Source organism: Camelus dromedarius, chromosome 34 (genome assembly GCF_036321535.1).
Source record: "Camelus dromedarius isolate mCamDro1 chromosome 34, mCamDro1.pat, whole genome shotgun sequence".
Taxonomy (NCBI): domain Eukaryota; kingdom Metazoa; phylum Chordata; class Mammalia; order Artiodactyla; family Camelidae; genus Camelus; species Camelus dromedarius.
The window spans coordinates 4,132,249-4,157,043 of NC_087469.1; the positions used below are offsets into that span (position 1 = coordinate 4,132,249).

Genomic DNA, 24,795 nt, shown 5'->3' on the forward strand with positions numbered 1-24,795 from the left:
ACAATGGGTTTGGTCGAAATGCTTTAGAAAGAAATCAAGTCTCAAACATTTAGCTGCATTTTCTATACTGACCACAGTGTCTAGCCCAAATTGCCCTGCCCAAATGAGACTAATACTTTCCAGAACAACCAAATAATATAAATAGCTTAGTGCTGATACTGTGATTCATAACAAGAAATGTATGTTTGTTCTTCACCCCCATTCCTAGTACAGAGCTCCAAAAATTACCCTTGTAATTTCTTAAGTGATGAGAGTGATGAAGGCATCTTTTATTATGTTAATCAGGAGACTTTGGAAAGCCCCTAGGTAATCTAAGGATGGGGACTAGTTGCTATGGAAACCAGCTTCATGAAATAAGGACTGGAAATTTCAGTCCTGTCATCCCCTTAACCCCTGCCCACTCCCAGACTCCAAACTCCAGGGGAGAGAGACTGGCCAGTACAGTTGAATCACCAATGGCCAATGATGCTTATGTAATGAAGCCCCATAAAACCCCAAAAGGACAGTGTTCAGAGAGCTTCTGGGTTGGCGAACAGGTAGAGGAGCACACGAGGGCTGTGGCACACCCAGAGAGCAAACTCTGAGCCCTTCCCACACACCTTGCCCTATGCATCTCTTCCATCTGGTATCCACTTGTATGCTTTAAGTATCCTTTATGATAAACTGGTAAATGTAAGTAAATGTTTCTCTGAGTTCTGGGAGCCACTCTAGCAAACTAATTGAACCCAAGGTGGCGGCTGTTGGAATTTCCAATCCATAGCTGGTCAGTCAGAAGCCCCGATGACAACCTAGATTTTCAACTGGCATCCAAAGTGGGGTGTGGGGGCGGGGGGTGCAGCCTTGCAGGACTGAGCTCTTAGGGCTTTCCTCATTTTCTTGCCATATGTTTATCCTATTTACATTCTAGTATCTTTCTTGACATGTTCAACCACTATTCCACAGTGTGCATATGGGGCACCTGTGTTCAGTAAAAAGCAACAACTTGTTTTCCTTAGGAAAACAATGTTCAGAGACCCAGACCCTGCTCAGAAGTTTTGTCGATTCAGACTGAAACATTATGCTGTACACCAGAAATTGCCACGATATTGTAAACTGACTATACTTCAATAAAAAAGCAAAAAAGAAAGAAAGAAAAATGACTGAAAACATAAGCCTTACTCACAGAAGTTTTGATTCTTTAACTCCAAATCCTTAAACTCAAATGATGAGAAACAGCCCCCTCTGCATATTTAGCAGGTTTCTCATCTGCTCTTCCCCTCCATGTGATTACTTCAATCAGGCCGTGAATGACACATGCGGGTTCTAATCACTGTGTGTTGTGACACCCGCCTTGCACCACAGCAATTTCCTGCAATCAGCATTGCTTAAAAGGGTAATCAGAAGGCAGAGGAATAGTCAGAAAAGTCTGACATTTTTGCAGCTTGCACAGCAAAATAAGATTAGAAACCAAACCCATAATGCGAGAAACATTTAGGGGAGGAGTAAGGGGAAGGGGAGTACCCTAGCAAGGACTCAAGTTCAATTCTGTGTCACCTTTCGGGAAAGCTCTTTCCTTCCTGTCTAAATACAATGACAGGGGCTGTTCAGGAACAGAGGTTCTGTTCCAGGCCAAGTTCATTAGAGACATTAGTGTCTTATAGTCTTTACAAATACCCTTTTGGGTTACAGAAAACTAATGGATGGCTTTATTTTCAAAACAGAAATATATGTCTTCTCTGGATTTCAGTGACTATCTTATAATACATTCCCTAAATTGAGTTCTGTAGGAGTCCAGTTTCCAGAGAAGAGTACATTTTTTGCACAATCCTCTCCTGACCGCCAGTGTGGGGGCAGTGCTGTCAACCTTAACCCCCCATTTTTTCCTTACAAAATTCTGAAAATCTGAGCCTCAGAAGAAAAACCAGAGTGACTAGTGAAAACCAGGGGAGGGTCACCTTTTATATCATCTATTTCAAATGCTAAACATCAACAGAAAAGAGCCTCATTCTCTTTGGTCCTTGCAAATACATATTATTTTTTCAGGAAAGCACTTTAGTGTTCTTCTGTCTCTACCACAACTTACTATGCCCTTCTGTTCGGGCTGACTATCTTTTTACTGAGGTATACTATACTCAGAGACGTGGAGCCAAAACCTTAACGTTGGCAAACTCACTTATTTTTACGTATTAGGATCAAGTTCATAGCTAGGCTGTGAACATTTCATAATAGACTGCTACTTCCCTGAAGGATGGGGCAAAAATTGGGGGATAAGCCAAGAGTCAGGAAGGTTCAAAGTGACAACAGTCTTAAAAACAAGGGCGAAAGGGGACAAAAATTGTGGCTTCTGTTAGTCAGTGTCCTCCCCTACTTGACGAGGCATTTCCCTTAAAAGGAAAAGGAGTAAAATTTTTTATCTCTTTCCAGGGAGATACTAAATGCTGCTCTCAGAAAGTATCAAAGCTGAACTATGTAGAAAAATATGTCAGAATGACAAGCTAAGCATTTAACTGGTGCAAAATCTAAGAAGAGGCTGGAAGCAGGGTCTTCGCAGCGAGTGACTCACCTACCTCCCTCTTTATGGAAAGTGCCTCAATTCCTCTCATCCAAATGAGCTAAAGGGAGCTTTCAAAGATGCTAAAAGAAGAAGGGATAATGTTTACTGTTCCATAGGCTGAATGAAGGGGAACCATTTTCTAGTCCTATAATTTTACAGAACTCTAGGAACCAAATTATAGTAAGTCATCCTTATAAAAGTCAAATTTGCACCACCAAGAGGGAAAAGCCATCAAGGTTGAAGAGAAATGATTAACAAAAGAGGGAAGGCCTTAGAACAGTTCCGGCTGGCAGTCAGCCCTAGGAAGGCATCAAAAGGCTCCTCTGGGCTTCGTCCTCTGTTGCTGCAAGAATGGAAAACTGTGGGCCTTTTAATAGAAGGCATTAGCCTTAACCTCCTGAAATTTCCTGTCCAGTGATCTGAAGAGTTGATAAAACACACAAACAGGCAGGGATCACATCCCTGAGTAGACCTGCTGTTACTTTTGAGGGAAGAGCATTTTTTCTCACACCTGTCCTCCTGTACCTTCCCCGGGACTGTGTACTCCTCATCAGAGAGCTGTTGTTCACTTGCCACACAAAAACACTTAACCTCAACACCAGACAACTCGAAATGTTACAAGGGTAAGAGGCAAAATCAGTGCCAAGACCAGTGACTTTCCTTTTTGCAACACTAAATTTCACCTCTTGATCTCTGACCTGTAGAGAAGTTTCGCCAACGACTTTGCAGTTTTATGTCTACACGACTCTAAACTTCCTAAGTGCCAAGTACTCTTTACCTCGAACAATTAATAGTTGTGAAAAACTATTTCCTTCCCCTGGCTTCAGAAGACAAGAGTCAGCTCAGGTCTGCAGTGCGTCATTAATATATGTTTTCTGGCCAAGAAAATATAGAATGGGCCCTTTGAAAACTGGGAACAATAGAGAGAATAAGTATTTACAGATCTTCCTCGAATTACGATGAGGTTTTGTCCTGATAAACCCATTGTAAACTAAAAATGTTGTAAGTCAAAAATGCATTTAATACACCTAACCTACAGACCATCATAGCTTAGCCTAGCGTACCTCACACGTGCTCAGAACACTTACATTAGCCTACAGTTGGGCAAAATCACCTAACACAAAGTCTGTTTTATGATACAGTGCTGACTGTCTCATATAATTCATCGGCTACTATACTGAAAATGAAAAACAGAATTGTCGTGTGGGTCCAGAACGGTTGTTGTATTTCTGTTGTTTACCCGGGTGACAGAGTGGCTGACTGGGAGCTGCCCCTGGCCCAGCACCACGAGAGACATCACACCACGTACCAACAGCCTGGAAAAAGATCAAAATTCTAAATGTGAAGTCTAGTTCCTACTGGATGTGCACCGCTTTCACACCATCGTTCAGGCAAAAAATTGTTAAGTCGAATTGTCGTAAGTTGGGGGCCATCTGTATATTTTTACAATCACAGTGGAGAGGTTGAAATGATCTTGCTCGTGCCTGTGCAGTTCCTACCTAAAATTCAGCTAATGCTGTAAAACTACTTTAGGTTTTTAAAGCCTAAATATTGTGTTCAATCTCTTTGTCTCAGCAGCCTGTGACAGTCTGTTTTTCTGCGATGCACCTGGCAAACTCCTACTCTTCCTTCCAGGCTCACCTCAAGGACTGCCACCTCCCAGAAGTCTTTCCCAATACCAAGAGACGGACTTACTCCTATGATTCCCACACTGTAGCACATAATACACTGGACTGTATCCAGTCATATGTCTGCAGCCTTACTATTAGACAGCAAATTCTATGGGAACATATGATAAATGCTCAAAAGCAATGTATTCAGTGTTTCTTTAACTGAAGTCATTTATCCATTCATTCAAGAAGTATTTATAGGAAAGAGGGTAGAGCTCAGTGGTAGAGCACTTGCCTAGCATGCATGAGGTCCTGGGTTCATTCCCCAGTACCTCCTCTGAAAATAAATAAGTAAACCAATCTAATTACCTCCCCCCTGCAAAAAAAAAAGTAATTAAAAAAATATTTATAGGCTTATATGTAAGAAACAGCACTAAGACAGGTATGCAAAAACCATCAGCACAATGCATTTTTAATTTTCAGATAAAAAACTACGTGCCTACCAAAGCTACTGAGGCATCTGAAGTAGGTGACACTTACAAAACAGTCAAAATAATGCCAAAAAGTGAAATAACGCCATACAAGTGAAAGAGCTGGAGCCTGCATGACAAAAGACACACTGTCTCACCGCTCGACAGTTTTACAGCATCAGAGCATCTGTCTCTGGTGGGACATTATGCTGTACACCAGCAACTGACGCACTGTAACTTCAATTGAAAAAAAAAGATGTCTCTGATATTTACTGAATGGACTCAACAATTACAATAAAATTAGCTGACAATGGTAAAGTATAACTTTTATCTCTATTATTCTTATTTGGTATCAAGATAATCCCAACTAGCACACCACAACAGGTCCAAACAAAACAGTCCTAGGACACAGTAGTGATCAGGGCACTGAGGTCATCTGACGGATACCCCAGAATTTGTTCACTCTTTCATGCACTCATGAGAAATCTTTACTGAAGGCTTCGAATACACAAAGACTACCTACTCCTAAGATTGAAGAAGTATTCTCTGCAAGCCTGCTAAAGCAAAAAGCAGTTACCATGGAAATAAGACACCCCTGAAAAATTGTCAGATTCAATTATGAGGTAAAACTGCAAGAATTCTACCATCAAGGAACAGCTCCTACAGTCTGGCTGACCACAGCATTGCACCAGTCCTGCTGATGCCCAGGATGATGGGTGATTCCCTCTGGCCCAACAAAGCCTTTTCTGTCACTAGGAAAGTGATCAGTTCCTGCACATCCGAAATAGCAAAACCCTAACCTGGGTTCATTAAAGCAGGCAGAACGGAGCCCCAGAGACTCCTCCCAGTAAAACACTGGCTGAAATGAATAGTACACGCCAACATCCAGGGAGAGACTGGCCACTGCTCTGCTGGATCCCAAAACCTACCACAGGGGTCCCTGACCTACCCACTGCTAAACTAGAAACATAACCTTCAGTCAGAATTTGTTCTTTCTCTCCTACTCTCTCTACCAATCTGCTTATTTTGAGATGTAAAAATCTCATCAAGCTACAAAAACCATGTAACTTTCACATACTTTCATACAAAGCTTTATAAATCAGCAGTCAGAGTATCAATATGCAAGAACTCATTTAAAAGGCAGAGAACCAATTTTTCAAAATTAAACTCAAATTAACACAATTTATTCACCCATATATAATGGATATTCTGTTTACAATAGGTTCCATATAAGTCAATTTCTAATGTGCAACCTGGTTCTAGGAGCACAGCCCCCCTTCTACTGTCTTGTAGAATCCAAAACAATTCTACAAGTAAACTAAAACAAGGGGCCATTAAAAACATGCCAACCCTCCTAGCTAAAGAGAGACATCTAGAGGCAAAAGATTAAAGGTAGAGCTTTTTCTCATATCCTTGGGGACCTTACAGCCTCATAAAGGAGACTTTTAAAATTCCTTCACTTAGCAATTATTCTCTAGCCATGCAGTTTGTAAATTCAATTCACTGAACAAAATAGTTTATTTTTAACCTATCACTGCCATCTAAAAGGACAATATTCCCCAAATCCCAGGAGGCCCAATTAAATTTCATTCATATACTTCCTTTAAATATGCTCATTCAATTTGTTGGTTCTATTGGCAAAGTGGCACAGAAAAAGGATGGGCATGGTTTAAATTGCTAAGAGACACAGATAGAGATAACATTAACCTGCTTCAAAGCAGAGCCCCAAGACAATCACACATACAGAATGCTCTAAGACCTTCAAAGATTAAGGCAGAAGAAACTACATTTATGTTCATGATAAACTGTCTCATAAAATGTTTACTGACTTGGCTAATCTGATCAGAAAGATCTCTAGCTCATCCCCCTTCGTGGTCACCAACTCAAATGCCCCCAGGGGCCAAATAAAACAGGCTCATTGGCTGGCTGGCAAAAAAAAAAAAAAAAAAAGAAGACTAGCTGAGAGAAAGGCATCAGAGGAAGGGTGGAGATGGACGGAAATTGGAGAACCTACCCCAGACTAAAGGCATTCCTTTTTTCCCCCTCTGAACCCTAAACTGGCCAAACTACCCACCTCCTTGTGCTGACCCCACCCCCATTTGCTACATTTTGTCTACAGATTTTCCAAACTTTCTTCTCTAATGCACAGTACCGACGTAATGCAAATTAAAGAAAGAAAAAGTAATACAAAATGTGTATATGGAAAGAAAATGTGTGGACGAATATATTCCAGAGTGTTAACAATAGCCATCTGAGGGAGGATGATGGGATTATGAATATTTTAATTTTCTTACTTTTGCTATCATATTGATTTTCCAATGAAAAGAGAAAAAAGTAACACTTTAAAAAGAGTAGCATCAAAAGCCATGGCAAACGCAACAGAGTTCCCATTACTCAAAACTGAGAGTAAGAGAGAGGAGGACTGGAAACAGACTAAATGTCCACCAACAGATGACTGGATAAAGAAGCTGTGGTATATGTATACAATGGAATACTATTCAGCCATAAAAATGACAACATAACGCCATTTGCAGCAACATGGATGTCCCTGGAGAATGTCATTCTAAGTGAAGTAAGCCAGAAAGAGAAAGAAAAATACCATGTGAGATCACTCATATGTGGAATAAAAAAAAAAAAAGAACATAAATACAAAACAGAAACAGACTCATAGACAGAATATAAACTTATGATAAACTTGTGGTTGCCAAGGGGGAGAGGGAGGGAAGGGATAGACTGGGAGTTCAAAATTTGTAGATACTGACAGGCATATGTAGAATAGATAAACAAGATTATACTGTATAGCAGGGAAATATATACAAGATCTTGTGGTAGCTCACAGCGAGAAAGAATGTGACAATGAATATATATATGTTCATGTATAACTGAAAAATTGTGCTCTACACTGGAATTTGACACAACATTGTAAAATGACTATAACTCAATAAAAAAAAGTTAAAAAATAATAAAATAATTTAAAAAAAAAAGAGAGAGAGAGAGAGTAGGACTAACAGAATCCCAAATCTGAATATCACATTAACCAAGGAAAAATATTTAGTGGTTCCATAGCATCACTGTGCTATGTCCAAATATCATTTATTTTTTAATAAGAAAAGAAGACTGCCAGCAAAGAGATGCTATATTTGATAAAATGAGGCAACTGAATTAAAATTTCAAGGCTGAGGCAAATGAAGCTACCTCCTAAACATTCTCCAGATTTCACAAGGCCTTACCATAGAGATCAGGTCCGTGAGAAGTAAAGACATTATACAAAACAATGTTGAGTGGTGCGATCACCAACTTTCCGTAATAGTAGCTGTCGATGACCACCACAGGCACCTGGAACAGAGCAGAAAATACACAGCAATTGTAGAGTTCTGCTCTGGAAACATTCTCATGGCGGTAATAGGATAAACTTCAGGATGAAAAACAATCAACTCCTAATGTTCTCCATTCCACGGCAGAAGTTATTTTCATTGCAACTTTCGAACAGAACAAGGGGGAAAAAAAAAGGGAAGAAAGAAAGAAAACTCACCAGAAAGAGCATTAGGGCAACCAGCGACCAATTAATGAAATTCTTCCACCCGTGTTTCATGACCAGCACGTCAAAGGCAATAGGTAAACTATTTAACAGAGAAATAGAAAGTAGGGAGTTAAATACTGAGACTACAGAGTCCAACAGATCAGATTCACACATACCTCTTGCTGAACTGAGACTAAAATGTCTCGAGTAATTATAGTAAGGGAAAAAAGTGGTATGTGAAAGGATGTCCTCTTAAAAATAAAAATGTGATTTCTTCACAGGACCCACCAGACTGTGATGCATCCCACAATGCATAAGAAATATAAATATTTAGCTTCTGGAATGAGCTTCATTTTATATGGATTTATGTGTAATGGACATTTAAAATATATTAGTCGTAAGTAAATGTACTCTCCTGCCCTACTCCCACCCTGCAAATAAATCAATCTTGATTTCTCCCTTCCGCAACTTGTTATTAAGATTTTAGTAATAAAACATTAATAACTTTCACTTCTGTTCTGCTATATCCCCTTCCAACACCATGGGCTCTTCCTCTTTTCACTTAAATTCCTCAAGCAAGTGGCATACGTGTGTTGCCTTCACTATTTCTTCCTTGAGGCCTATAGCATTGAGCTATTAATAGCCTATGGTCACCAGGAATCTCTCCGCAGCCAGACCCAGTAACTTTCCACCAGCTTCATCTCCCTTTGTCTTTCTGCTGCACTTGGCACAGAGCATCTGCTCCTTCCTGTTTAGACTCCCTGGCTCCGATGTTCTTTTCTGGTCTTTTCCTTAGTGCTCCTTTCTGGGCTTCTTTTTGCCCCTCCCCCGTGCTGTGCCCTCCCGTGGTTGTATCTCCCAAAAGCAAGCTTTGACTTTTCTTTCCTTACACTCATTTTCTCAGCAGGTGCTCAGCTCTTGGTGTCTGAACACTCGCCTTCACATCCATGACTTCCTAACCTAGGACACTAGACAGAGCCTCTCCTCATGCTCCTGTCCCAGGGAATTCCCTCCCATACCAGTCTATTTACCTACACAGAATCCACCCAGATGCCAACCACAACGTGCTGTCACAGGACATCTCTTCTATCATGTCAACTTCCACATTCTATCACCTGAATTTTGCATTAACATTCTGTGTTTTTCAGTTTTTGTCTCCCCAACTAGCTACCCTTCCACTGCACCTGTACTTCTCCTTTGATAAGTCATCTCACTTTTTATGACTTGTTCAATGTCTGTATTTCCTACTAAAATGTAAGCTCCCAAACAGCAGGAACCATAGCTGTTTCATTCATCACAATATCAGCCGTGCCTAGCACAAAGTAATCAATAAGTGATGCTAGAGTGCTAGCTGACTGACTAACTGTGAGCCTGAAATCATGCATCTGGGCGAAAGGCAGACTAATTAAAATGTGCCACGCAGAGGTACCTGAGGAGCTGATGGAGCGCAATTAGATGGAGCAGAAAGCAGAAGGAACAGAGGAACTGACAAAAGGAGGCTGGAGGGTACAAACAATGGAAGACCAGGGCTTTGTGAGTCACACTGAAGTTTAGACACCATCGAGGAGGGGTCAGCTTTATTTAAAGGACTTGACAGTATACATTTTAGGCTTTGCTGGCCACACATGGTCTCTGTTGCGTATTCTTCTCTGTGTGTGTTGTTTTTTTAACAACCCTTTAAAAATGTAAACAGTTCTTAGTTCTTGGGCTGTACAAAAACAGGCCAGCTGGATTTGGACCACAGGCTGCAGCCAGCCAGCCTCTGTGACATGGAGCAGTGGGCAAGCCTGGAATAATTGAGTGAAGCTTGAGACCAGACATAAAGATACAGGAATCACCAAGATGGTTGAGAGACCTTCTTGTGCAGAAAGTATAGAAAAGGGCCTCACACAAAATCTTGAGAAATGTAATAATTTGAGGATGAAATGCAGAATATAATCGAAGATGAGACTGAAAGTGGGGAAACCAGCCTTTAAAATACAATTAAGAAAATTTTAAATGTCTATTTTCTGACTTAGTAACTCCCTTCTAAAAGTTTATCCCATAAAAGTTCTACAAGCGTATAGACATTTGTGCAAAAATGTTCACTGAAGCAGTGTGTATAACAGCAAAGAAACTGAAAACCAAATGTCTACCAATAAGGCAATGGCTAAACCTATTATGGACAGCCATATGATAATGGAATGTTATGTAACTGATACAAAGAACAATATAAATCAATGCGCAATAGAAGATACACATATGCACAGAATAATTCTATTTGTTTTAAGAATTTACATATGTATGTATAAAAATGTGTGTGCATTTATACACACAAGGACAATTTCTGGAAAGATATATATATAAGGCTATTAGCAGAGACTACCTTTAAAGATTGAGTTAGGGGAGAAGAGAACTAAGAATTCTTTTCACCTCATACAATCTGGTAGTATTTTTTTTTAATAATAAAGATATATTACTATGATAACCTTAATATCAAACTAATACATTTTTTGAAATTACCAGAGGTACAGGAAGAGGTTAGGACAGCACAAACCGGAGTGTAAGTTGTGGAAACAAAAAAGTACCAAAGGAATGAGAGATACTACGGAACTCGGAAAAAAAAAGATGCTGCAGGCAAGAAAGAAGGACTGAAAGGAAACTCGGACTCTGAGCCTGGGTGGCTGGGAAAATGCACAGCACAGGGTGGAACAGTGTGCAAAAGCCATCAGCCGTGGAGTCAGAAAGTCTGCATCCACAAGCAAACATAATCTTAAGGGCAAATGACTCAAAACCTCTCAGAGTCTCCTTTCTCACTTATAAAGCACGAGCAATTGTATTTCTCTTGCGGAGTTGTAAGGTTTGGGGATAAAGTTCCTAAGGGGTTTAGCTGTGCCTAACATGGTAGATGCTTAACAGTCACCATTCTTACCAGAATTAATCATAACAAGAAGCACTAAGGGAAATAGTCTTCCATTTCCCAGAATCTTTGTATAAGTAACTCCTGTAACTTAGGTCCTATCCGGAGAAGATGGAGATAACCTAACATTAAGACTGACATATGCCCAATGATAAAGTTGCGTTACTTTCTTACCCAAGAGCCGCACTGAACGGCCAGCCTAAGATAGCCCCGGCTGCTACTCCAAGCACAGCGATGGAAGTTTTGTCCATATACCAGCCAGTCATGGCTATCAAGGTAGTGTACATACAGAAGCTGCTAGGAAGGAATGCTGCAAGAGCAAAGAAATGAAAAAATAAGTGGATGGGGGAAGGGACAAGAGACTGAGACTTATAAGGTATCAACTATTGAAAATGCACCTACACTGCAAAATGTCAATAACCAGGAAAATATTTTAAGCAATGCATATTTTAGAAATGGGGAATAAAGTGATACTCCAAAAAAAAATGAAGTTCATGGTTTTCTTATTTTCTCACTCCTATTTTTTACATACCAATGTGTCACCCAATTACACAATGCCAACCATGTCATTTATTTCCTGGCCTGTAGGCCAAATACAAAACTTGCAGAATTCCAGGTTCCCCAGACAGGAAACACGCTTCACGAAACTTAGAGCCATTGTTAACAACCTGTGAAGAAGTTTACCTTCTGACAGTCTTCCAAGACTGTCCCGGTACCAACCTGCACCCCATGGGAATTCTAGGAAGCCTTCTCAAGGGCCAAATGTTCGATGGCAGCACTGCTTTGCATCCGCATCCACTGACAGAGACAGTCTGGCCTTCAGATGCCTCCCTAATTATTCCCATCAAGCATAACTTTGTTGTATAGAGCAGAGGACTGACCACCTTCAGGTGTTCAAGGTGTTTCTAACAACTCAACACAAAAAATGCACGCAGATCTGCCTTTCCCTGCCTTTTACGTGCATCATCTAGCACTAGGGAGGAAAAATCAGTACCAACTCCAAAAGCAACCACACTGAACAGGTAGTACGATTTAAGAAATTCAGCGAAGGGTTCAGAGGCTCTGTATCACAGGACACCTCTAACTTCTCTGTGCCTTAACACCCTCAACTGAAATGATAACATTAAAGATACTCCCAGGTATCTCTCTCATATAAGAATCAATTTTAGGAGCAGTAAAGTAACTACAAAAAATGTGAGGTACAACCTTCCGAGATAAATGCTAAATAACATCGCTGGCATCCAAAGCTGTCAATTCCAGCCGCCAATGCAGAGGACAGGGGAGCAGAGGAACCCGGGGTCTGTGCCAGCTCAGAGGGTAGAGCACATCTCATTTAGGACAGTGGCTCTCAAAGTTACTCAGGCGTGGAGCCCTGAGGTCTTTGCAGAACAACCTGGAGTTTGATACAGTCAGTGAAGGAAAAATATATATATACTTTGTTGCTAGTTACTATTTTTGTGTATATTTAGTGTGCATACTAGATTCTGGTACACCCAAGTAAAAATTAATATTAATTCTATCTAGTAAGAACTTTTCTGGATAATTGGAAACAGGCTACCTTTTGGCAACAGGCCACTTTGGCTCAGCTTATAGAACACAAATGTTCAATGGCACAGTTGAAAGCCACCACTCTAGATTAAGGATTTTATTCTACATTTCCAGAAGCTTACTGTAAAATTTTTAAAAAGCCTATCAGAAGATGTATACTTTTATAGACTCCACTGCAAACAACTGGCATAAGATAGAACCATCAAGATCAGGGTTTTTAGATATAAAGAGCTTCCCTGGGCAAAATAACAAAATTATTTTCCTTCCCCCAACAGCAAAGAGAGGCAGTGGATGCCTCTTTTTCAGCCTCACAGTCATAAAAAATACAAAAATGTAATAGAAAGCAAGCTGATGTAAATAACAGCTCTACCATTGATGAATTCTCTGCCTTTTGCTAAGCGATTTCAGTGCCCTACCTGCAAAAATGAGAACATATTTCTCTTACACCACAGGATTGTTGCAAAGGTCAATCAAGATCATGTAAATAATAGGACTCTGCAAATGACTGACATGCTATACAAATATAACCTACATTTGGACAAGTTCTTCTGCTTGATGCAACTGTGAGATATCAGCGAACCTGTTATGCCCAGTGAACCTGCTCTTTTACCTACCTGATGATGAGCAAAACATTCCAGTGCTGAGAACCAAGAAGGCTAGCATCATTCGACTCACATGCAGCCCGAACTTCTTGCACACAGCCCTAGGACAAAGACAAAGACTGTCAGCAGAGCAAATCTCAGGGATGGAAATTTCAAAACAAAGGACAAAAACATGCCTGCAGCACAGAGAACACTGAAGATCTAAAGTCAAATACAGAACTATCTCAGAAGGTTTGTTAGCAATTTCTTGTGCGTAAGAAAGCCATTCTTATTCTTTACACAGGACTGAAGCTCTCTACCTAAGAGGAAATGTATACTTTCTGGGCTAGATTATACTTAACATCAACAGGAAAACAGCCTGATGTAGTGGGAAAACCACAGGGCTCAGATGGGCACAGGTTCAAATCCTGACCCTTCCACTCACTAGCAGTGGTACCCTGGTCTAGATACATCATCAGAAAACAAAGACTAGGACACACACCGAAGTTTTGATAAGTGGTGGTCTAAGTCGGTGTTTCTCAAACTTAAGCAGCTATACACCTCCTTTTACTTCTGTCTTGAAGGCTCTTTTAACTCTGTAAGTGAAATCATAAATGAAATGAACTAGATTATTGCTTTATTTAGTCAGTATTGTTCAGACATAACCACGTGTTAACTATTTTCTCACTTGGGTTGCTTATTGCATCTCAAAGCTTCTTTTGAAATAATTTTGTATCTTCCTAAGTATATCCTTTAGAAGCTTCTTTAGTGAGGATTCTTTAGTGCTAAATTCCATTTTTTGTTTGATTTTTCTTTCTTTATATTTTGCCTGGAAAGTCTTTATTTAGCTCTTGGTCTTAAAGTGTGATTTAGCTGGGTTTACAGCTTTAGGATGACAGTCATTTTCTCACAGCACTTTGAAGATATTAATTATCTGTCTTCTGGCTTTTGAGAGGACTTTTGTCAGTGTAACTGCCTAACACTCTTTTGTAGGTATTATATCAGCCCTCTGTCAACCTGTAAGATCTTTTTCGTTCTTGGTGTTTTAAAGTTTCACTAATTCCTTTTTATTTCTCCAGCTCAGGATATGTTACGCTTCCTGGACCTGTGGATTAGCATCTCTTTCCATCTATTCTGGAAAATTTCCAGAATACTGCCTCTCCCTATTCGATCATCTCCTAGGTCTGACTGGATGTATATCAGCTCTTTCAACTCTATCACACACATTTCTTAACCTCTCTTATATTTCCATTTTTTTTCTGTCACTCTATATTGTAATCTTAGTAATTTCCTCAGATCAATCTTCTAGTTTACTTGTTAGCAGTGTCTAATCAGTTGTTTAAACTATCCACTGAATTTTAAATATTGATTATTATAATCTTCACTTCTAGAAGCTCTGTTTGGTTCTTTTTCAAATCTGCCTGGTCATTTTTGTAGTCACATTTGTTTTTTCTTTCTTTTAATCTTTTTTATTCTATTGCGGTAGGAACACTTAATATGAGACCTACTCTCTTAACAGAGTTTTAAGTGTAAAATACAGTTTTGTTACCTACGGGTGTAATACTGTACAGCAGATCTCCAGAGCTAATTCATATCGTATAAGTGAAATTTTGTATCTATTAATTACAACTTCCCATTTCCCCCTGCCCCTAACCCTGGCAACTGCAATTCGACCATTTGCTTACATGTGTCTAACTAGTTTAGAAACCCCATATAAACGGGATCATGCCGTATTTGTCCTTCTGTGACTAGTTATTTCACTTAGCACAATGTCCTCACGGTTCATCCATGCTGTCACATTTGTAGGATTTACTTCTTTATAAACACTGAATAACATTCCTTTGTAGGTATACACCACATTTTCTCCCCACTCATCTGTTGATGGACATTTAGGTTGTTTCCAACTATTATTGTGAATAACGCTGTAATGAATACTGGAGTGCAAATACCACTTTGAGATCCTGGTTTCAATTCTTCTACATAAATTCCCAGAAGTGGGATTGCTGGATCATATGGTAGTTTTATTTTGAACTTTTTGAGGAACCTCATACTGTTTTCCATGGTAGTGGTACCATTTTGCACTCCCACCAATAGTGTACCAAGGTTCCAATTTCTCTACATCCTCACCAACACCTATTATCTTTGTTTTTAGACAAGAGCCATTCTAACAGGTATGAAGTAATCTCACTGTAATTTTGATTTGCATTTCCCTGATAATTAGTGATATTAACCATCTTTTCATATACCTGTTGGCCAGATTATTAGGTTTTTTTACTACTGAATTATAGGAGTTCCTTGTACATTTTGGAAATGAACCTCTTATTGGAATCTCGGTTTACAAATATTTTCTCCCATTCTGTAAATTCCTTTTTACTCTACTGATTTAGTTCTTTATTTATTATGTTTTCAATTCCTTCTTTTATTTCCTTAAAAATATTGAATATAGTTATTTTATATTCTTATTTTAATAATTCCTAATAAATGAGGTTTTACAGGTCAGTTTTCTATTGACTGTTACCTCTGTTGGCTCTCACTCATAATGTCATGCTTCCTTCTGTGCTTTGTCATTTATTTTAATTATATATATATCATTATAATTTCTTGTTCACCAGAACTTTATCTGTGGTAATTCTCTGACACCTGGGTTAAGAATCTACTTCTCTAGAGAAATTTTACATTTCTTTTTACAAGATGCCTGGAGACACTACCAAGCTAGAACAATTTAAAATAAATGCTCAACTTGGACCCTGAGGGTGATCTGAATTCAGTCCTGAACTTATATGAAGGTCAACTTAAGGTAATAATCCTCAAAGGCACTGGATTTCTTTTTCCCTCTTCCACTCAGAGTCAAGGCCAAAGAACTTTTTTACCTGACATTTTGGCTGTTCTGCAGTGGGAAGACTTTAAACAATGATTATTAAATCCAAACACCTCTTGAAGCATTATTACAATAAGATGTTTGTTAGGTTTCATGCAAAAAAGGTAGCTATTTTTTATTATTGGAACACTTAAATGCTTACTTAATACTACGACTAATATTCAATCAACCAGTAGGTACTTGGTGAAAGAGAATGCAGTGGGTGCGAACAAGAGCAGTTGAGTCCCACACTGGGAATAATCCCCTGTCAGCTAAGCTCCAAGGGGGAAGACGTAAACCAAGACCCTATCTCTTAGGATCAAAAAGAAGGGGATCTGCCAAATCCTACCACATAAAAGGCCAGTAAGACATATATTAACAGAATTAAAATCAATAATACGCAGATACAGTATGTATTATCTCAGGAAAGAAAGATAATTAGAAGTAGTCCCTTCCACTGGTCTGTTTCAAACCATAAACTGCACTTTAGATTTAATATTAGGAGCTAGAAGGAAAGTGTTCTCTATTTCTAAACACTACTTATGAAGATTCACTCATTAATTCCATAAAAAGGTGCCGCAAACCTACTACGCACGGAGCATCCTGCTATAATCTATGCTACATGGGGCTTCCTCCTTGCACTTTTAGACGCAGAGCTTTCATACTCACTTGTAAAAGTACAGTTCACATATGCAGCTCACAAAAGCCAGCAGACATCGTAAAAAGTAAAAGACAATAATCTGAAAGAAACCCAGAACAAGAAACCTGAAGTCACAGACACACGTTAGAAAAACTCTCAAAGATTAAACCGCTCTCATTTGTTATCAATAACTGTAAGCTGGTATAATCCTTTTGAAAAGCAACATGTATTAAGAACCATGCAAATTTTCATATTCTGAAATTCAGTATATGTACTTCTTTGATTCCAGGCCAGACATTCTATTGATAAAAAATGTTAACTGCAGCACTACAAATTTAGTAAAAACTATTTTAAAAACTACAAAATGTTCAATTACAGGGAAATGGTTAAATTATGCTGTATCTATTTCACAGACTATGATAGAGATATTAAAATTTATGGTTACAAAGACAGTGGAAAAATTCTTATGATATAAAGCTCATTCATTCAATAAGGATTCCTTAGACAATTATAACAACAAACTATAATTATTAAAAATTATTATTACAAAATATGAAATGAAAATGCATGATATAATGTTATTTACACATTGGAGTCACAGCTATGGAAATCAGAAGTATAAGAAAAGACTGAAAAGAAATAAAATGGTAAAAGTGGCTATATCAGACTAGCGGGACTTAGGTGCATAATTTTCTCCTATCTTCCAAATATCTGTGATGTGGTTTTATTAATTTCATACTTAAGAACATGAATTTTAAAACTAAAAATAACAAAATAATAGGAATCGTATAGAATAGTTTTATACTACAGTATACCAGTATGTTTAGGAGCACTGAATACCTTAGAATATAAGCATTATTTAAATACATTCTGTGATTAATTTTATTGCATATAACTTAAAAATATTTTCCATTTTCATCACATAACCAAAAAATTCCAAAAAGAATTCAATCAAGTGATCAGCAAATGCCCAGATTCATTCATTAATTCAATAAAAAGGCACTGAAAATCTACTATGCATGGAGCACTCTACTAGATGTTACTAAGAATACAGATAACTTGAGTTCAAAGTGTCTGCATTTAAGGACTCCTCATCTGGTTGGGGAGAATACAAGAACACATTTAGAAAGTTAAAAATCAACATGAGTTAATATAAGACTTGTACTGGGACAATTGTAGCAGAACAGTGATGTCCTCATGGCAACTAATACCCAACATAGTAACTGGATGTCTGGTCAGTGCAAAAAGACACAAAAAAGAAATGAAGTGTAAGGAACAGAACAGAAGAAATTAAACTCTATATACACAGATTAAAGAGAATCCAAGAGATTCATCTGACAAACCATTGACACATAAGGAAATTTAGTGAGATTTAGATTAAGATCAAAAAGCAAAACTCAACTGTGTTCCTCTATTTCCACAATAACCTCCTAAAAAGTTACAGAAGATAAGACACCATTCATAACAGTAACAAAAAGTGTAAAAAAAATCTAAGCATTATCCTATCAAAGATTAGATAAGCCTGAAATGGCTACATCCCTTAAATTTTATTAAAAGTCATGGAAAACCTGACTAAATGGATAAATATATCATTTTAAGGATGGAATGACTTAACCCTGTAAAAATACTGATTCTCATATTAATATGTAAAGTCAATGCAACTCCAATCAAAACCTACCAGAATTTGGGAGAGGGGCAAACTCATTCTAAAATGATTTTTCAAATACAAATTTTAAAATAGATAAAGTGAGAAATTCATCAGCCAAATATTAACACACATTATGAAGCTGTAATAAAAACAATATGATACTCACTGGCAAACTGACCAATGACATAGACTAAAAAGGCCAGAAACATATATATGGGAATGAGATGTATGAAAGAGATGGTATCACAAATCAGAAAGAAAAGGCTAAATTATTTAACTGGTAGTCTGGAAAATCTAGTTCACCATATAGCAAAAAATAAAGCTGAATCTTTCTACAATTTATAAAAAATAAAATTCAAATGAATTAAAGCCTTATATGTAAAAGATAAAATTATAAAGTTAATAGAAAAAAATACATAAGAATATCTTTGTGACCTGTGGGGAAGGATTTCTTTTAACAAGACACAAAACCCACCAATCATAAGTGAAAAACTAATTGGTTTGACTCTATCAAAATTAAGGATTTCTGTTCAACAAAGAACCACAGACAAAGGAAACAGAGAAGTGACAGCCTTAGAGAAAGGATTTCCAGTACCTAAAACTTACAAGGGGTTACTATTGAGAATTTCTACAAATCAGAAGAGAAAACCAGAAAATCCAACTGAAAAACAGGCAAAGGATATAAAGAGGAAATTCAGGGGGGAGGGTATAGCTCAGCGGTAGAGCACATGCTTAGCATGCGCAAGGTCCTGGGTTCAATTCCCAGTACCTTCATTAAAAAAAAAAAAATAATAATAATAATAATAATAAAAATAATAAAAGGAAATTCACAGAAAAGGAAAACTGAATGACTAATAAACATACAAAGAAATGCTCTACCTTACTAGCAGTCAGAGAAATGCAATTAAAATGAGAAAGCATCTCACCTACATGAAAAGAGCAAACGTGAGAAAGTCAGAAATATCGAGTGCTCAGGAGATGTTAGGAAGCTGAAACCTCAAATACTGTTGCAGGGAGTATAAAGTTGAATAGCCATTCTGGAGAGTGATCTGGCAGTGCTCCATGAAATTAAGTAGCCCGTGGATCCCAGTCCTGAGAGTACAGTTCAGAGGAATTCACACTCCAATCCGTAGGGAGACAAAACAAAGCTGTTCTTGTTTAGGGGAGCAAGAAGTTGGAAAGGTAACCATCACGAGGGGTGCCAATTATTACCATATTGACTCAGCAGCAACCCACCCTTCTCTACTCAGCATTACGATGCTGCGACTCTATCACCTACAATTCCCCCTTGCCACGTGGCTCCCACTGGCAGAAACTAAAAGGGAGAAGACAGGAAGAACAAGAGAAGGGAAATTTTCATTCCTGTTTTGCCTGCTGTTTGTATCACTGATGTTAAGAGGAAAAATTCTGTGTTGAATATGCCAAATTTGAAGTGACAGTGGATATCCAAGTGGAAATGAAAATCTTAAGCACTGAATATTATTTCTCTACTAAGTTCCTCATCCTGTATATCTTTCCTCTGATAAGTAAGTTTCAAAAAGTCAGAAATGAGATACTAGTTAGGGAAGGGAGTGACAGAGTTCTATCACTTTCTACAGGTGTTACCTTTCTGATTATTCTAAAATGCAAATACAATTATGTCTCTCCTCTGTCTAAAAACTTGGTGGCTTCACAATGCACTTTGAAAACAATGCCTAACTGCCTAAAGCCTACAAGGTGTTATATCTGGCCTCTTCCTATCTCTCAGTCTAATTTAATCCAATCCACTATTCATTCTCTCTTCCAACATCAAATCTATTGGCTAGGGACTCTGGGACCTGAGGAACAACATGGTGGTAAGTTCCCTGGGTTTTTCCTTTCAACTTCTATATTACAGACTTGGAGCTAAAGAAGTTGGCAGCTAGAAATGCCAACGGGCACAGTCAAAAAAATACCAACTAAAATCAGCTCTATCTGGCAAGAAGTCCAAGAAAGGGGTAGCCTAGCTAGACAAAAAACTTTCAGACAATAACCACTCTACTCCAGCCAAGCACCCCAGAAAAAATACATAGCTCCACCTCCATCCATGCCATCAGAGGTCCAGTAGAAGGCAAGGACTCTGAGCCAGTGATAACAAGCTCCCTCTCACACCACTGGTCAGCGGAGACCACTTGGACAGCCTGGAGTTCTGCTTCCCCCAAACACAGCAGTAATGAGGTGCCTCAACCCTGCCCACTAGGGTGATACCAGTGGTGGCCTAGTGGGTAACCTGGACTTCTAGTCCTATTGGCAGTAATCAGGTGGAGAATCCTCTCCTTTTTCTGCGTGAGTAGTATCAAAAGAAGCCAGCTAAAAGAGAAGCTTAAATAAGAGAAGCAGAATGGTGTAGACAGCACGCTGGGCCCCTGAATAAGATCCAGAATCTCATAAGGTAATACCCAAAATGTCCAAGTTTCAACTGATAATGACTTGTCAACCAGAAAGATCTCAAGCTGAAGGAAAAAGTCAATCAATAGATACCAAAAACAAGATGAGATATTAGAATTATCTTACAAAGTTCTGAAGAAGCCATTATAAAAACTTAAATAAGTTTAATAATAAGTTTAATAAACTTTAATAAGCAATCAAGAACATGCTTGAAACAAATGAAATAGAAAGTCTAGCTAAAGAAACAGAAGATATAAAGAAAAACCAAATGGAAATTTTTGGACTGAAAAAATACAACCAAAATTAAAGCTCAGTGGATAGGCTCAATTCTAGAATGGAGGAGACAGAAGAAAGAATCAGTGAACTAGAAGACAGATTAGAATTTGCTCAATCTGAACAGAGAAAATAGACTGGAAGAGAGAAATAAAGAGACCCTCAGGGGCTATAATAAAAGAGCTAACATTCATATCATTAGAATCCCAGGAGAGGAAAAACAGGGCAGGACTGAAAAAGTACTAAAAAAAAAAGCTTAAATCTTCCCGAAGTTGGAAAAAGACATAAACCTAAAAATTCAAGAAGCTGAATAAACTCCAAACAGGACAAACCCAAAAAATCCATGCTAAAACACATCATAGTCAAATTTCCTCCAAGACCCACTGCATTTATAATTACTTGTTCAATGTTCATCATCCTCACTAGACTATAAATTCCATGAGGGCAGAGATTTGGTCATTGTTATATCCACAACACAAACCATCTACCAAATAGAAGTTGCTCCATTAATACTTGTGGAATAATCAATGAATAAAAGATTGTTTTTCAATGTAGAGAAGAAACTAGTGGTTATCAGTGGGGAGAGGGGAGGGGCAAGATGGAGGTGGAGGATTAAGAGGTATAAACTATCAGGTATAAAATAAGCTACAAGGACGTATTATACAACATAGAGAATATAGCCAATATTTTATAATAGCTATAATGGAGTATAACCTTTAAAAATTGTGAATCACTATATTGTATACTTGTAACATATGACATTGTACATCAACTATACTTCAATTTTAAAAATACGATATTTTAAAATAAATACATAATAAATCTTTAAAACTCATTAAAAAAAAAAATCCTTCTTCCAAAAAAGTCCCCTCTGAACTATCAATCTATTTTGTCCTTTTCACAAAACTGTTCCAGACACTCAACCGTCTCTTGATCAATTGTGACTGCTTCCAGGTTGGCCTGTCCTTACCTTATTAGTTTGTAAAATTCTTGCATGAAATGCAGCTGGCCAGGCATGAAGCAACAGGTAAGCATAGGAGCGAATGGCATAGGCTGGGGAATATTCCCAAGTCTGAAATCCCTTCCCATAGATGAGGTAGTGTGTCTGAAAGTACAAAACGGATGGATTCAGGGTTATATTGGCCAAAAATCCTTGTTAAGAGGATGCAGGTGAAGTTTCTAAGCAAAAATATTAGTGAGACAAAGGTACACAAAAATGCTGAAATTCACAACAAGATTTACAACTATTGGATAAGAATCAAAATGACGCAATACTGAAAACATTAAGACATTATAAAACCTACAAGATTACTGTTTGGTCAACACTGAAAGCTTGAATTTTACCCTCCATTTTTTTTTCATACTCATTAGCCAAAACACTAAATCTTAGATTTTCCTTAAACTACCTACATTAAGCATTATTTATTTTTTTATGCTCAGAAAAAAATTAGAAAATTTCACCCCTGAATTTTCTATAATAGGAAGTTCAACAGACTTATAAATTTCTAAGTCAAGAAATATCAGTATGCAGGGAGGGTTTAGGTCAGTGGTAGAGTGCATGCTTAGCACGCACAAGGTCCTGGGTTCAATCCCCAGTACCTCTATTAATAAATAAATAAATATAAATAAATCTAATTGCCTTCCCCCCCCAAAATTTTGCAGTATAAGCACAGTACTTAGTAACATTGTTTATCTCAATAAACATCAGAACAAAAAAAAACTTCAAAAGTTTAAATAAAGTGGTTGCGCTGGGGCCAGGGATTTGGACATGAGAAATGGAACAGGGAGCTACTGCTCTTCCTTTACTACTTAATATTTTAAAACTACCTCAATGTATTATTTCTATTTTTAAAAATTTTGAAGAAAATTACAAATTACACCTTTTTGTAAAACAGCCAGATTCCTATACCCCTCAATAGTAGGTAAATCATCAGCTTAGAATGTGAAAGTGAAAATAGTTATTTTACTAGTAGTCACACTTGTATATTATTTGTATCTTGATTAATAATAAAGTCCCAAGCAGTGAAATCAAGAACAAAACAAGAAAAAAAGAAATATTAAAGAAATAACCCACTGGTTCCCAGTAGTTGAATGTTTCATCACAGTCAGAGACGTTGCTCAGGAGAGCAGCACATAACCTCGCTGACAGCAAACACTTGAAAGCAGTAGAACCTTCAGGTGCCCAGACTTGTCCTGCTTTGTTCCCAGATAACCTGCTCAGAAGAAGAAAAAACGTGTCAGGAAGGACTTGCTAATAAGGACTAAAACTAGACAGAAATGACAACAATGGCAAGAGACATCAAAGTACTTGAATTAGTCACCTCAAAGAGTGAACTGTTAGTTGTTGCGAGTATTATAAATAAGGAACGAATTAAGACCTTCAAAACCTTAATCACTCCTTCCTACTTTTAAGGTGTAAGCTAACTCATGCACTTTAGTTCTTTGCATCCCTGACACTCCGCTTATCCCGAGTCAACCACTCGCTCATTTGAAAGCGACAAAGCTCTCGTTTGCCTTTTCTTTCCTCTCTTAACAAGGTCGTTACTTTCCATGGCTTTATTCATTTCGCCATCTGTTCAAATACACAGGGGCCTGACATGTGCGAGGTACATCTCCTCTTCCAATTCCGTTTGTTGACAGCTCCCTAATGCAGTCCTAACCTGCAGCCCCCGGGCTCGGGGAGAGACGTGGCGGCTGGTGCGGGAGGTTGGGGGGCCCACACTGAAGGGTAAAGGGTCGGGACTTTGGTGGGAGATGAAGGAAGCTGTGAGGGACAGCCGAAGAGGTACATTCTTTGCTCTTGCCAACGTCTCCCACGGCGGCTCTGCCAACTCCAAAGCCACGACGCCAGCTCACTCTAGGCCTGGGCCGGAAGCCTCACAGACCCGCACTCCAGGCTTTCTTCACCAGCGACACGGGACCCGAGCCGGGGGATCGAATCTAAGGCGGGCAAAGACCGAACGCCCACCCGCCCAGGAAGAGCAGAGCGACCAGGGTGAGAGGCTGCGGGCCCTCCAGGCAGGCGGGCCGGGAGGCTGGGCCCGGCGCAGCCCCGCACCGGGCGGGCGAGACCCTCCGGGCGCAGCCCCCCGCCGCCCGGCCACGCCCCCGCCGCGCCCGCACACCTACTCGGGCCGGGGCTCCGCGCCGCCCGCCTCCCGGCCGCACAGCAGCTCCCGCAGCTTGTCCGCGGCCGAGGCCGGGTCCCCGCCGCTGCCCCCGCTGCCCTTCAGGCGCTGCCGGGCCCCTCGGCTCGCCATGGCGAGCCTGGGAAGCAAGGTAGAACCCGGCACCCTACGGAGGCGACGAGCGCGGAGACATAGCCTAGGCTGGCAAACGGCGTCCGCCGAGGGACAAAAGACCTCGACATGCGCAGAAAAAAACCTAAATGATAGCGTTCCCGGGCCAATTGCAGCAAACTCCGTTTCCGTGTAGAAAAGAAATGCGATCGGAGACTTGGCTTTTACCGTCATAGCCACCCCTTCCACACACTTGTAACTCTGGGCATCCCTCCCTCCAACTCTCTCTTCCTTCACTTCTCAGCATTCTCCACTTTCCCACCAAAACCCTCCTTCAGCTCCCCGGTTTAAAAGACAGCACAAAGAGGAAGTTCTTTAAAGGTCACTGACACCTTGTCCTCTGTATTTTGGTGAGTGACAGGGACAGCCTGCTTCAGAGAGACAAAGCCATAATGGCAGAATACAAAATGAGAAGAAGAAACTTGTTATTGAACATCAAATTCTGCACGGCAAATTCAACCAGGCACCAGTCACTGCCATTGCTACTACAGCATTATGGTAAGCGCATTAT

At 39.2% G+C, this 24,795-nt stretch overlaps 1 protein-coding gene across 4 annotated transcripts in view; it reads right to left on the reverse strand.

The window, feature by feature from the left end:
- The window catches only part of ALG9 (ALG9 alpha-1,2-mannosyltransferase), a 78,953-nt gene extending 54,633 nt beyond the window's left edge, over positions 1–24,320 (reverse strand). For 3 of the 4 annotated variants that reach the window (XR_010378897.1, XR_010378898.1, XM_064482033.1), the window contains exons 1-8: positions 24,115–24,320; positions 23,060–23,198; positions 21,956–22,090; positions 16,688–16,758; positions 13,195–13,283; positions 11,207–11,342; positions 8,146–8,233; positions 7,844–7,949 (exon numbers count right to left, since the gene is read on the reverse strand). Coding sequence is in view for 2 of the 4 variants with exons in the window: in XM_064482033.1 (XP_064338103.1) it covers positions 7,844–7,949; positions 8,146–8,233; positions 11,207–11,342; positions 13,195–13,283; positions 16,688–16,758; positions 21,956–22,090; positions 23,060–23,198; positions 24,115–24,245 (895 nt within the window). In the remaining 2 variants the exon portion in view is untranslated. Of the gene's footprint in view, positions 1–7,843; positions 7,950–8,145; positions 8,234–11,206; positions 11,343–13,194; positions 13,284–16,687; positions 16,759–21,955; positions 22,091–23,059; positions 23,199–23,645; positions 23,926–24,114 lie in introns of those variants that run through there. The other variant, XM_064482034.1, reaches the window with a different exon arrangement.
- Between the last annotated feature and the right edge of the window lie 475 nt (positions 24,321–24,795).